Source organism: Bombina bombina, chromosome 11 (assembly GCF_027579735.1).
Source record: "Bombina bombina isolate aBomBom1 chromosome 11, aBomBom1.pri, whole genome shotgun sequence".
Lineage (NCBI taxonomy): Eukaryota > Metazoa > Chordata > Amphibia > Anura > Bombinatoridae > Bombina > Bombina bombina.
Window position 1 is genome coordinate 4,421,749 of NC_069509.1, and position 13,302 is coordinate 4,435,050.

Sequence of the window (13,302 nt, forward strand, 5' to 3'; positions counted from 1 at the left end):
AAAGACTTCTAGTCTATTTGTTATCTTTTCCGGTTCTAGAAAAGGCCAGAAAGCTTCTGCCATTTCTTTGGCATCTTGGTTGAAATCTTTAATTCATCATGCCTATGTCGAGTCGGGTAAAACTCCGCCTCAAAGGATTACAGCTCATTCTACTAGGTCAGTTTCTACTTCCTGGGCGTTTAGGAATGAAGCTTCGGTTGATCAAATTTGCAAAGCAGCAACTTGGTCCTCTTTGCATACTTTTACTAAATTCTACCATTTTGATGTATTTTCTTCTTCTGAAGCAGTTTTTGGTAGAAAAGTACTTCAGGCAGCGGTTTCAGTTTGAATCTTCTGTTTGTTTTTCATTAAACTTTATTTTGGGTGTGGATTATTTTCAGCAGGAATTGTCTGTCTTTATTTTATCCCTCCCTCTCTAGTGACTCTTGCGTGGAAAGATCCACATCTTGGGTAGTCATTATCCCATACGTCACTAGCTCATGGACTCTTGCTAATTACATGAAAGAAAACATAATTTATGTAAGAACTTACCTGATAAATTCATTTCTTTCATATTAGCAAGAGTCCATGAGACCCGCCCTTTTTTGTGGTGGTTATGATTTTTTTGTATAAAGCACAATTATTCCAATTCCTTATTTTATATGCTTTCGCACTTTTTTCTTATCACCCCACTTCTTGGCTATTCGTTAAACTGAATTGTGGGTGTGGTGAGGGGTGTATTTATAGGCATTTTAAGGTTTGGGAAACTTTGCCCCTCCTGGTAGGAATGTATATCCCATACGTCACTAGCTCATGGACTCTTGCTAATATGAAAGAAATTAATTTATCAGGTAAGTTCTTACATAAATTATTTTTCTTGGCGCCAAAAGCATTTAGGCGCCAAATAATGTGGGCGTCTTATTTGGCGCTAAAAAATATGGGCGTCATTTTTGTCTCCACATTATTTAAGTCTCATTATTTATTGCTTCTGGTTGCTAGAAGCTTGTTCACTGGCATTTTTTTCCCGTTCCTGAAACTGTCATTTAAGGAATTTGTTCAATTTTGCTTTATATGTTTTTTCTATTACATATTGCAAGATGTTCCACGTTGCAACTGAGTCAGAAGATACTTCAGGAAAATCGCTGCCCGGTGCTGGAGCTACCAAGCTAAGTGTATCTGCTATAAACTTTTGGTATCTGTTTCTCCAGCTGTTTGTATTGCATGTCATGACAAACTTATTAATGCAGATAAAATTTCCTTTAGTACTGTTACATTACCTGTTGCTGTTCCGTCAACATCTAATTTTCAGAGTGTTCCTGATAACATAAGAGATTTTATTTTTAAATCCATTAAGAAGGCTATGTCTGTTATTTCTCCTTCTAGTATACATAAAAGTCTTTTAAAACTTCTCTTTTTTCAGATGAATTTTTAAATGAACATCATCATTCTGATACTGATAATGGTTCTTCTGGTTCAGAGGTTTCTGTCTCAGAGGTTGATGCTGATAAATCTTTGTATTTGTTCAAGATGGAATTTATTCGTTCTTTACTTAAAGAAGTATTAATTGCATTAGAAATAGAGGATTCTGGTCCTCTTGATACTAAATCTAAACGTTTAAATAAGGTTTTTAAATCTCCTGTAGTTATTCCAGAAGTGTTTTCTCTCCCTGGTGCTATTTCTGAAGTAATTTCCAGGGAATGGAATAATTTGGGTAATTCATTTACTCCTTCTAAAACGTTTTAAGCAATTATATCCTGTGCCATCTGACAGATTAGAGTTTTTTGGGACAAAATCCCTAAGGTTAATGGGGCTGTCTCTACTCCTGCTAAACGTACTACTATTCCTACGGCAGATAGTACTTCATTTAAGGATCCTTTAGATAGGAAAATTGAATCCTTTCTAAGAAAAGCTTACTTATGTTCAGGTAATCTTCTTAGACCTGCTATATTTTTAGCGGATGTTGCTGCAGCTTCAACTTTTTGGTTAGAAGCTTTAGCGCAACAAGTAACAGATCATAATTTTATAGCATTATTATTATTCTATAACATGCTAATAATTTTATTTGTGATACCATCTTTTGATATCATTAGAGTTGATGTCAGGTATATGTCTCTAGCTATTTTAGCTAGAAAAGCTTTATGGCTTAAAACTTGGAATGCTGATATGTCTTCTAAGTCAACTTTGCTTTCCCTTTCTTTCCAGGGTAATAAATTATTCGGTTCTCAGTTGGATTCTATTATCTCAACTGTTACTGGAGGGAAGGGAACTTTTTTACCAAAGGATAAAAAATCTAAGGTAAATTTAGGTCTAATAATCATTTTCGTTCCTTTCCTCACAACAAGGAACAAAAGCCTGATCCTTCATCCTCAGGAGCGGTATCAGTTTGGAAACCATTTCCAGTTTGGAATATATCCAAGCCTTATAGAAACCTAAAGCCAGCTCCTAAGTACCCATGAAGGTGCGGCCCTCATTCCAGCTCAGCTGGTATGGGGCAGATTACGTTTTCTTCAAAGAAATTTGGATCAATTCCGTTCACAATCTCTGGTTTCAGAACATTGTTTCAGAAAGGTACAGAATTGGCTTCAAGTTAAGGCCTCCTGCAAAGAGATTTTTTTCTTTCCCGTGTCCCAGTAAACACAGCAAAGGCTCAGCATTTCTGAAATGTGTTTCAGATCTAGAATTGGCTGGAGTAATTATGCCAGTTCCAGTTCTGGAACAGGGGCTGGGGTTTTATTCTATCTCTTCATTGTACCAAAGAAGGTCAATTCCTTCGGATCTATCAATATTGAATCGTTATGTAAGGATACCAACATTCAAGATGGTAACTGTAGGACTATCCTGCATTTTGTTTAGCAAGGGCATTATATGTCTACAATAGATTTACAGGATGCATATCTGCATATTCCGATTCATCCAGATCACTTTTAGTTTCTGAGATTCTCTTTTTAGACAAGCATTACCAGTTTTGTGGCTCTACCGTTTGGCCTAGCATCAGCTCCAAGAATTTTTTCAAAGGTTCTCGGTGCCCTTCTGTCTGTAATCAGAGAACAGGGTTTTGGTATTTCCTTATTTGGACGATATCTTGGTACTTGCTCAGTCTTCACATTTTCGCAGAATCTCATACGAATCGACTTGGAGGATCAATTTACCAAAAAGTTCATTGATTCCTCAGACAAGGGTAACCTTTTTAGGTTTCCAGATAGATTCAGTGTCTATGACTCTGTCCTTGTCAGACAAGAGAAGTTTAACATTGATATCAGCTTGTCAAAACCTTCAGTCACAATCATTCCCTTTGGTAGCCTTATGCATGGACATTTTAGGTCTTAGGACTGCCGCATTGTATGCGATCTCCTTTGCTCGTTTTCACATGCGACCTCTTCAGCTCTGTATGCTGAACCAATGGTGCAGGGATTACACAAAGATATCTCAATTAATATCTTTAAACCGATTATACGACACTCTCTGACGTGGTGGACAGATCACCATCGTTTAGTTCAGGGGGCTTCTTTGTTCTTCCGACCTGGACTATAATCTCAACAGATGCAAGTCTTACAGGTTGGGGAGCTGTGTGGGGGTCTCTGACGGCACAAGGGGTTTGGGAATCTCAGGAGGTGAGATTACCGATCAATATATTGGAACTCATTGCAATTTTCAGAGCTCTTCAGTCTTGGCCTCTTCTGAAGAGAGAGTTGTTCATTTGTTTTCAGATAGACAATGTCACAACTGTGGCATACATCAATCATCAAGGAGGGACTCACAGTTCTCTGGCTATGATAGAAGTATTTCGAATTTTGGTTTGGGCGGAATCCAGCTCCTGTCTAATCTCTGCGGTTCATATCCCAGGTATAGACAATTGGGAAGCGGATTATCTCAGTCGCCAAACGTTGCATCCGGGCGAATGGTCTCTTCACCCAGAGGTATTTCTTCAGATTGTTCAAATGTGGGAACTCCCAGAAATAGATCTGATGGCTGATGGCTTCTCATCTAAACAAGAAACTTCCCTGGTATCTGTCCAGATCCCGGGATCCTCGGGTGGAGGCAGTGGATGCATTATCACTTCCTTGGAAGTATCATCCTGCCTATATCTTTCCGCCTCTAGTTCTTCTTCCAAGAGTATTCTCCAAGATTCTAAAGGAATACTCGTTTGTCCTGCTGGTAGCTCCAGCATGGCCTCACAGGTTTTGATATGCGGATCTTGTCCGGATGGCCTCTTGCCAGCTGTGGACTCTTCCGTTAAGACCAGACTTTCTGTCGCAAGGTCCTTTCTTCCATCAGGATCTCAAATTCTTAAATTTTAAGGTATGGAGTTTGAACGCTTGATTCTTGGTCAAAGAGGTTTTTCTGACTCTGTGATTGATACTATGTGACAGGCTCGTAAATCTGTATCTAGAGAGATATATTATAGAGTCTGGAAGACTTATATTTCTTAGTTTCTTTCTCATCATTTTTCTTGGCATTCTTTTTGAATAACGAGAATTTTTACAGTTTCTTCAGGATGGTTTAGATAAAGGTTTGTCCGCAATTTCCTTGAATGGACAAATCTCTGCTCTTTCTGTTCTTTTTCACAGAAAGATTGCTAATCTTCCTGATATTCATTGTTTTGTACAAGCTTTGGTTCGTATAAAACCTGTCATTCAGTCAATTTCTCCTCCTTGGAGTTTGAATTTGGTTCTGGGGGCTCTTCAAGCTCCTCCTTTTGAACCCATGTATTCTTTGGTCATTTAAATTACTTTCTTGGAAAGTTTTGTTTCTTTTGGCCATCTCTTCTGCCAGAAGAGTTTCTGAATTATCTGCTCTTTCTTGTGAGTCTCCTTTTCTGATTTTTCATCAGGATAAGGCGGTGCTGCAAACCTCTTTTGAATTTTTTACCTAAGGTTGTGAATTCCAACAACATTAGTAGAGAAATTGTGGTTCCCTCATTATGTCCTAATCCTAAGAATTCTAAGGAGAAATCGTTGCATTCTTTGGATGTTGTTAGAGCTTTGAAATATTATGTTGAAGCTACTAAGTCTTTCCGAAAGACTTCTAGACTATTTGTTATCTTTTCTGGTTCTAGAAAAGGCCAGAAAGCTTCTGCCGTTTCTTTGGCATCTTGGTTGAAATCTTTAATTCATCATGCCTATGTCGAATCGGGTAAAACTCCGCCTCAAAGGATTACAGCTCATTCTACTAGGTCAGTTTCTACTTCCTGGGCGTTTAAGAATGAAGCTTCGGTTGATCAGATTTGCAAAGCAGCAACTTGGTCCTCTTTGCATACTTTTACTAAATTCTACCATTTTGATTTATTTTCTTCTTCTGAAGCAGTTTTTGGTAGAAAAGTACTTCAGGCAGCGGTTTTAGTTTGAATATTCTGCTTATGTTTTCATTAAACTTTATTTTGGGTGTGGATTATTTTCAGCAGGAATTGGCTGTCTTTATTTTATCCCTCCCTCTCTAGTGACTCTTGCGTGGAAAGATCCACATCTTGGGTAGTCATTATCCCATACGTCACTAGCTCATGGACTCTTGCTAATTACATGAAAGAAAACATAATTTATGTAAGAACTTACCTGATAAATTCATTTCTTTAATATTAGCAAGAGTCCATGAGGCCCGCCCTTTTTTGTGGTGGTTATGATTTTTTTGTATAAAGCACAACTATTCCAATTCCTTATTTTATATGCTTTCACACTTTTTTTTTTATCACCCCACTTCTTGGCTATTCGTTAAACTGATTTGTGGGTGTGGTGAGGGGTGTATTTATAGGCATTTTGAGGTTTGGGAAACTTTGCCCCTCCTGGTAGGAATGTATATCCCATACGTCACTAGCTCATGGACTCTTGCTAATATGAAAGAAATGAATTTATCAGGTAAGTTCTTACATAAATTATGTTTTTTTTCTTTTTTTTTTTTATCAGGACAAAGCTTTTTTTGTTATGGACTTTGTGTAGTATCCTTCTTACTGTGGTATCTTCAGAATATATTAAGTATAGATTGTGGTTTCTTCCTTCTATTCTAATCCAACATCTTTAAAGGAGAAATGATTACATACCTTAGCATATAAGGTTTTATCTTCAGGTGAATAAAGTCTTTCTGCATTCTTCTACTTGGCTTTCTGATTGTTACATGTCTCTGAAATTAAAACAACTTCTGTTGCCTTAGCTCAGGGGTGTCACTCATTTGAGTTGCAATCCATTTTCCATACAAGTGCTGCTGCTCACGCGGGTCGCACACTACATATCTTGCCAGTGCTATGTTTGTTGTTTGTGAATTCTATAGTGTCTTTTAATGTTATATTCTTTGGCAACGCTAATAGTTTTTTTGCAAATAACCCCAGTTTGACACCCCTGCGGTTTAGCTTTGTGGTGGAAGAGTGATTCTCAGAGCTTATTTGGAGGCGGGACAGTTGCTGCCTTTATGTATTACAGATTGTTCTGCTTACTGTCTCTACTTCTTGGCATTAGTAGGACAAAATTGATCCTTTCTCAAATTTTTATCATTTTGATATTTTTGTCTTGGCAGAGACGGCTTTTGGCTGGAACGTTCTTGAGGCTTTAGTTCCTGGTAAATAGGTGCCTGCCTTTTCACTTTTGTCCCACCTTATTTTTTGTGGACTCCACTGTTTGGGTATTCCCAAACCTTAAGGAATCGTGGACTTTTGCCACCTAAAAAAAAAAAAAAAAATCCTTCCTTTCTTGATGGTGAGAGTCCACAAAACCACCTTTTTTCTAGTTGGTGTAAGTTTGCTCCGCTTTACCATACTGTTTTTCTTACTTCTTTCTCCTATCCTTGGCTATACGTTGGGAAGTAGGAGGGATACTTAAAGGGACACTAAACCCAACATTTTTCTTTCATGATTCAGAGCATGCAATTTTAAGCAACTTTCTAATTTACTCCTATTATCTTATTTTCTTTATCTTGCAATTTTTATTTAAAAATCAGGAAGGTAGGTGATGCATAGGAGCCAGACCATTTTTGGTTAAGAACCTGGGTTATGCTTGCTTATTGGTTGGTAAATGTAAGCCTCCATTAAGCAAGCACTATCCATGGTGCTGAACCTAAAATGGTCTGGCTGCTTAGATTTATATTCTTGCTTTTAAAATAAAGTTTGCAAGAGAACGAAGAAAAATTAATGGGAGTAAATTAGAAAGTTGATTAAAATCCCATGCTCTGCCATCTGAATCATGAAACAAAAAAATTGGGTTCAGTGTCGCTTTAAGATCTGGTGTAAGAAGTCTTTGTCGCCTCCTGGTGGCCAGGAGATGAATTCCCAACAGTAAGGAATGATGGACTCTCACCACCAAGAAAGAAAGATATTTATCAGGTAAAAATACATTTAACCTGTTACTATCAGGAGAGGTGCACATATGAATGGCAGTCATCCTTCAGTTACTTATTGCTTTGTATGCTGTTACTCTGTAAATACACAAGTTCCTCATTAAATATATTTAATTTGCATCTAGATGACATTTGCACATTTTTATTTCGACCCTAAAAGCATGATGCAGACAGTTTTACATTCACTTATTGTTTTTTAATTATCCTTCCATTTACTAGTACTTACGTATGTGACATGAGCCTTCTTCGCATAATTTGTCCTTCCTGTCAACTTGTCTGAGTTCAGTCCCCAACTCTCTTCAGTTTTCTCACTTCTGTTCCTTATCTTTCTTTCCCTGATCAATCTTTATTTAATTTTGGTAGGTAAAGACGGAGGTCCCTTTCCTTCTACATGGTGATCTCAGGGAGTATCAACACATTGGACTGGAATGGCTAGTTACAATGTATGAGAAGAAGCTAAATGGCATCCTTGCTGATGAAATGGGCCTGGGGAAAACTATTCAGACAATATCTCTTCTGGCTCATCTAGCATGTGAAAAGGGTAAGGATGGGGTTCAGGAGCTGGAGTGTATTTATATATCTTTATGGGGGTTTTCTTCTTCTTCTTGAGTTAGCCTTGATAGAAGGAAGGTTTGTGATTAGTAATGGTCCATATCTCTGTTTTCATGTTTGTTTTATGAACTGCCACTGCTCTGAGAAGCCAAACACACACACATTTGCCAGACTTGGGTCTTTATTTATCCATGTTAGGCACCAGAAGAATATTCTAGAAACTGTAACTCATTGGGTTTTGTCCGTTCTTGTATTAGATGTTGTTTTTGGGAATGTGAATGCTGATGAATAATATAACATTACTGATTTTGCAGGGAACTGGGGTCCTCACCTGATTATCGTTCCTACTAGTGTTATTCTTAATTGGGAGATGGAGTTGAAACGTTGGTGTCCCAGCTTCAAGATCCTCACTTATTATGGTTCACAGAAGGAGCGTAAGCTTAAAAGACAGGTGAGCAAGCTCTAAGAATCAGGTGTAATCTGTATCTGGTTAATTAGTGATAATTTGACTTTTTCTTTCTTAAGGGCTGGACAAAAGTGAATGCTTTCCATGTGTGCATCACCTCTTACAAACTAGTGCTGCAGGATCATCAGGCTTTTCGTAGGAAAAACTGGAAGTATCTCATATTGGATGAAGCCCAGAACATCAAGAACTTCAAGTCTCAGCGTTGGCAGAGCCTGCTTAATTTCAACAGGTGAGGAATAGCAGTGGAATGTGCTGAACTTTAGCAGTGATTTCTTCTACAAGATATGACGAGTCCACGGATTTCATCCTTACTTGTGGGATAGTAACCTCCTGCTAACAGAAAGTGGCAAAGAGCACCACAGCAGAGCTGTATATATATAGCCCCTCCCTTCACCTCCAGTCATTCTCTTTGCCTGTGTTCGTAATAGGAAGAGGTAAAGTGAGGTGTTTAGATTCTTCAATCAAGAAGTTTTTTATTTTAAAATAGTGCCAGAGAGTGCTATTTTCTACAGGGGGAAATCTTTTTCTGCCCTGATGTTTATGATCTTAGCAAAACATTATCTAAGATCCATAATGGTTCCCACAACGTAGCTGAAGGTATATGTGAGAAAATCTTCAGTGTGGAGACCGGTGTCTTGCTACAAGCAACTTTGAGGTATGTGCAGTCTTTTGTTTTCTGGGGAGACTTGGTATACCAGAACAGGCTGACATTGTCCCCTATAGGGGGAAGGGTAAGGAGAATGCACTAACAACAATATTTGTGTATCTGAAATCCCTTTATTAATTATTTTATTCATGGCCTGAAGTTATATAGAAGGGCTTATGTATGGGCTTGACGCTGGGAGACTTAAGTAGTTTGGATGAATGCAGGGGTTTGGTCTGCATTTTGATTGCATGTTTGTTTCTTTTACGTTTGTTTTTTATGGCAGGCATGTTTGTTTGGACCCATGCAGGTCCTATTCACAATTCAGTACACCCACGGTGGGCGGGGCCTATTTTGTGCCCTCCGTCGCGCAGTCTTCATTGCCATCGCATAGCTGGACAGAGTATTGAGGCTTAAGTTTGCTGCACTCGATAAAGTCCAATCTATATACCGGACATCTGAGTTCATTTCGGGGCAGGTAGGCGCCACAGCAGAGCTGTGGCGTGGTGCAGGGGCCAACAAATTGTTTATGTTTAAATAATAAAATTATATTCTGAGTGTTATACTCTGTTTGGGCTTTTACTGCAAGTGGATGCAATATTAAGGAGCATTTTGAGACACATTAAAACAGTTTTTTTCTGACAAAAAAGCGTTTTTTCAGGTTTCAGTAAAATAGTTGCGCTTTTAAAATTTAAAGGCGCAGTACAATTTTTTTGGTGTTAATTTTTTTCGTTTTTTTAGTATAATTAAAACTTAATATTTAGCAAGGTACGACTATTATCAGTACTGCTAGCCTGTTTAACATGTCGGACAGTGAGGAGGAAACTCCTTTTTCTATGTGTTTAGATGCCACTGTGGAACCCCCTCTAACTTTTTGTACCTCGTGTACTGAGAGGGCCTTACAATGCAAAGCACAAATTTTAGGTAAAGAAAATGTGTGTAAAGATGATTCTCAGGCTGAAGGGAATCAGGGTGTACCACCAGTTTCTCCCCAAGCGTCACAACCTCTAACGCCCACCCAAGCGACGCCTGGTTCTTCAACCTAGTCTAATTAATTTACTCTGCAGGATATGGCTGCAGTTATGTCAACTACCCTTACAGAGGTGTTATCTAAGTTTCCAGTGTTACAGAGTAAATGCAGTAGGACAGAGAACAATGTGAATGCTGATCACACTGATGCGTTGTTGGCTATTTCCAATGTACCCTCTCAGGGGATCTGAATTGGGGGTTAGAGATCTTCTATCTGAGGGGGAACTTTCCGAATCGGGAAGTGAGTTACCTCAGACAGACTCGGACGTTATGTCATTTAAGTTTAAGCTTGAACATCTCCGTCTTTTGCTTAGGGAGGTTTTAGCGACTCTGGATGATTGTGACCCTATTGTGGTACCACTAGATTAGTTGTGTAAGATGGACAAATACTTAGAGGTACCTGCTTACACTGACGTTTTTCCGGTTCCTAAGAGAATTGCGGAAATTATTAAGAGGGAATGGGATAGACCGGGTATCCCGTTCGCTCCCTCTCCTAATTTCAAAAAGATGTATCCTATATCTGACACTGTTCGTGATTTCTGGCTATCAGTCCCTAAGGTGGAAGGAGCTATTTCTACCCTTGCTAAGCGTACAACTATTCCTATTGAGGACAGCTGCGCGTTCAAAGACCCTATGGATAAGAAATTGGAGGGTCTCTTGAAAAAAATGTTTATTCATCAGGGTTTCCTCTTGCAACCTTCGGCATGCATTGTACCAGTTACAACTGCGGCAGCCTTTTGGTTTGAGGCCCTAGAAGAGTCTCTTAAGACTGAGACTCCTTTAGAAAATATTTTAGATAGAATTAAGGCTCTCAAGCTGGCTAATTCTTTTATCACAGATGCCGCCTTTAAAATTACTAATTTGGCAGCTAAAATGCTGGATTTGCCATTTTGGCGCGTAGAGGCTTGGTCTGCTGATGTATCATCTTAATCAAAACTTTTGGCTATTCCTTTCAAGGGTAGGACCCTATTCAGGCCTGACTTGAAGGAAATCATTTATGATATCACTGGAGGGTAAGGGTCATCTCCTACCTCAGGATAAGGCTGTTAAAGTGAGGGGTAAACAGAATAATTTTCGTTCCTTTCGGAATTTTAAAGGAGTACCCTCTTCTTCCTCTTCCTCCTCTTCCTCCACAAAACAGGAAGGGAATTTTGCTCAGGCCAAGCCCGTCTGGAGACCCAACCAAGCTTGGAACAAGGGTAAACCTAACAAGAAGCCCGTTGCTACTACCAAGTCGGCATGAAGGGGCGTCCCCCGATCCGGGACCGGATCTAGTAAGGGGCAGACTTTCTCTCTTTGCCCAGGCTTGGGAAAGATGTTCAGGACCCCTGGGCACTAGAAATCGTGACCCATTGGGTATCAGCTGGAATTCAAAAGTTTTCTCCCAAGAGGGAGGTGGTTTCTTTCACGATTGTCTGTAGACCAGATAAAAAGAGAGGCGTTCTTACGTTGTGTAAAAGACCTCTCCACTATGGGAGTAATTTGTCCTGTCCCAAGGTTAGAGCAGGGACGGGGGTTTTACTCAAATCTTTTCGTGGTTCCCAAAAAAGAGGGAACGTTCAGACCCATTTTAGATCTCGAGCCTAAGCAAGTTTCTCAGTGTTCCATCCTTCAAGATGGAGACCATTCGCTCAATTTTACCAATGATTCAGGAGGGTCAATATATGACTACCGTGGACTTGAAGGATGCATACCTGCATATTCCTATCCACAAGGAGGATCATCAGTACCTAAGGTTCGCCTTCCTGGACAAGCATTTTCAGTTAGTGTCTCTTCCCTTCGGGTTAGCCACAGCACCCAGAATCTTCACGAAGGTTCTAGGGTCCCTTCTGGCGGTTCTAAGACCGCGGGGAATAGCAGTGGCGCGTTATCTGGACGATATTCTGATTCAGGCGTCGACTTATCATCTAACAAAATCTCATACAGACACAGTGTTAGCATTTCTGAGATCTCACGGGTGGAAGGTGAATCTAGAAAAGAGTTCACTAATTCCACAGACAAGGGTCCCCTTCCTGGGAACTCTAATAGATTCTATAGACATGAAGATTTTTCTGACTAAGGTCAGAAAGTCAAAGATTCTAAATACATGCCGAGCTCTTCAGTCCAAACCTCGGCCATCAGTGGCTCAGTGCATGGAGGCAATTGGATTGATGGTGGCGGCAATGGACATCATTCCGTTTGCTCGATTTCATCTCAGACCCCTGCAACTGTGCATGCTCTGACAGTGGAATGGGGACTATGCAAATGTATCTCCTCAGATAAATCTGGACCAGGAGACCAGAGACTCTCTTCTTTGGTGGTTGTCGCCGGATCATCATCCCAAGGGACGTGTTTCCGCAGACCCTCGTGGGTGATAGTGACGACGGACGCCAGTCTACTAGGCTGGGGTTGCAGTCTGGAATTCCCTGAAGGCTCAGGGTGTATGGACTCAGGTGGAGTGTCTACTTCCAATCAATATTCTGGAACTGAGAGCAATATTCAATGTGCTTCATGCGTGGCCTCAACTGGCTTCGGCCAAATTCATCAGATTCCAGTCGGACAACATCACTACTGTGGCTTACATCAATCATCAGGGAGGAACGAGGACTTCCTTAGCGATGACAGAAGTATCCAAGATAAATCTACATCCCAGGAGAGACAACTGGGAAGCGGATTTTCTAAGCCGACAGGCTTTTCATCCGGGGGAGTGGGAACTCCATCCGGAGGTATTTGCCTCACTGATTCTCAGATGAGGCAGACCGGAGTTGGATCTAATGGCGTCTCGGCAGAATGCCAAGCTCCCAAGATACGGATTCAGGTCAAGGAATCCTCAGGCCGAACTGATAGATGCCCTGGCAGTGCCTTGGTCGTTCAACCTAGCTTATGTGTTTCCACCGTTTCCTCTCCTTCCCCCGTATGATTGCTTGGATCAAACAGGAGAGGGCTTCAGTAATTCTAATCGCGCCTGCGTGGCCACGCAAGATTTGGTATGCAGATCAAGTGGACATGTCCCCTCTGCCTCCGTGGAAACTTCTATTGAGACAGGACCTTCTTATTCAAGGTCCTTTCCAACATCCAAACCTAATTTCTCTGCAGCTGACTGCTTGGAGATTGAATGCTTGATTTTATCTTAGCGGGGATTCTCTGATTCGGTCATAGATACTTTGATTCAGGCACGTATGCCTGTCACTAGAAAGATCTATTTTCTTAAGATATGGCGTCAATATCTTTTTTGGTGTGAATCCAAGGGTTATTCATGGAGTAAAGTTAGGATTCTGTCTTTTCTCCAAAAAGGATTGGAGAAGGGGTTATCAGCGAGTTCCTTAAAGGGACAAAT

At 40.2% G+C, this 13,302-nt stretch overlaps 1 protein-coding gene across 1 annotated transcript in view; it reads left to right on the plus strand.

Annotated features, from left to right (window-relative positions):
• Window positions 1–13,302, plus strand: part of SRCAP (Snf2 related CREBBP activator protein) — a gene marked incomplete at its 3' end in the record, with an annotated part of 711,452 nt that overhangs the window by 335,356 nt on the left and 362,794 nt on the right. Inside the window, 3 exon segments of the mRNA XM_053695102.1 lie at window positions 7,660–7,837; window positions 8,163–8,299; window positions 8,374–8,543. Of these exon segments, the coding sequence (XP_053551077.1) occupies window positions 7,660–7,837; window positions 8,163–8,299; window positions 8,374–8,543 (485 nt within the window).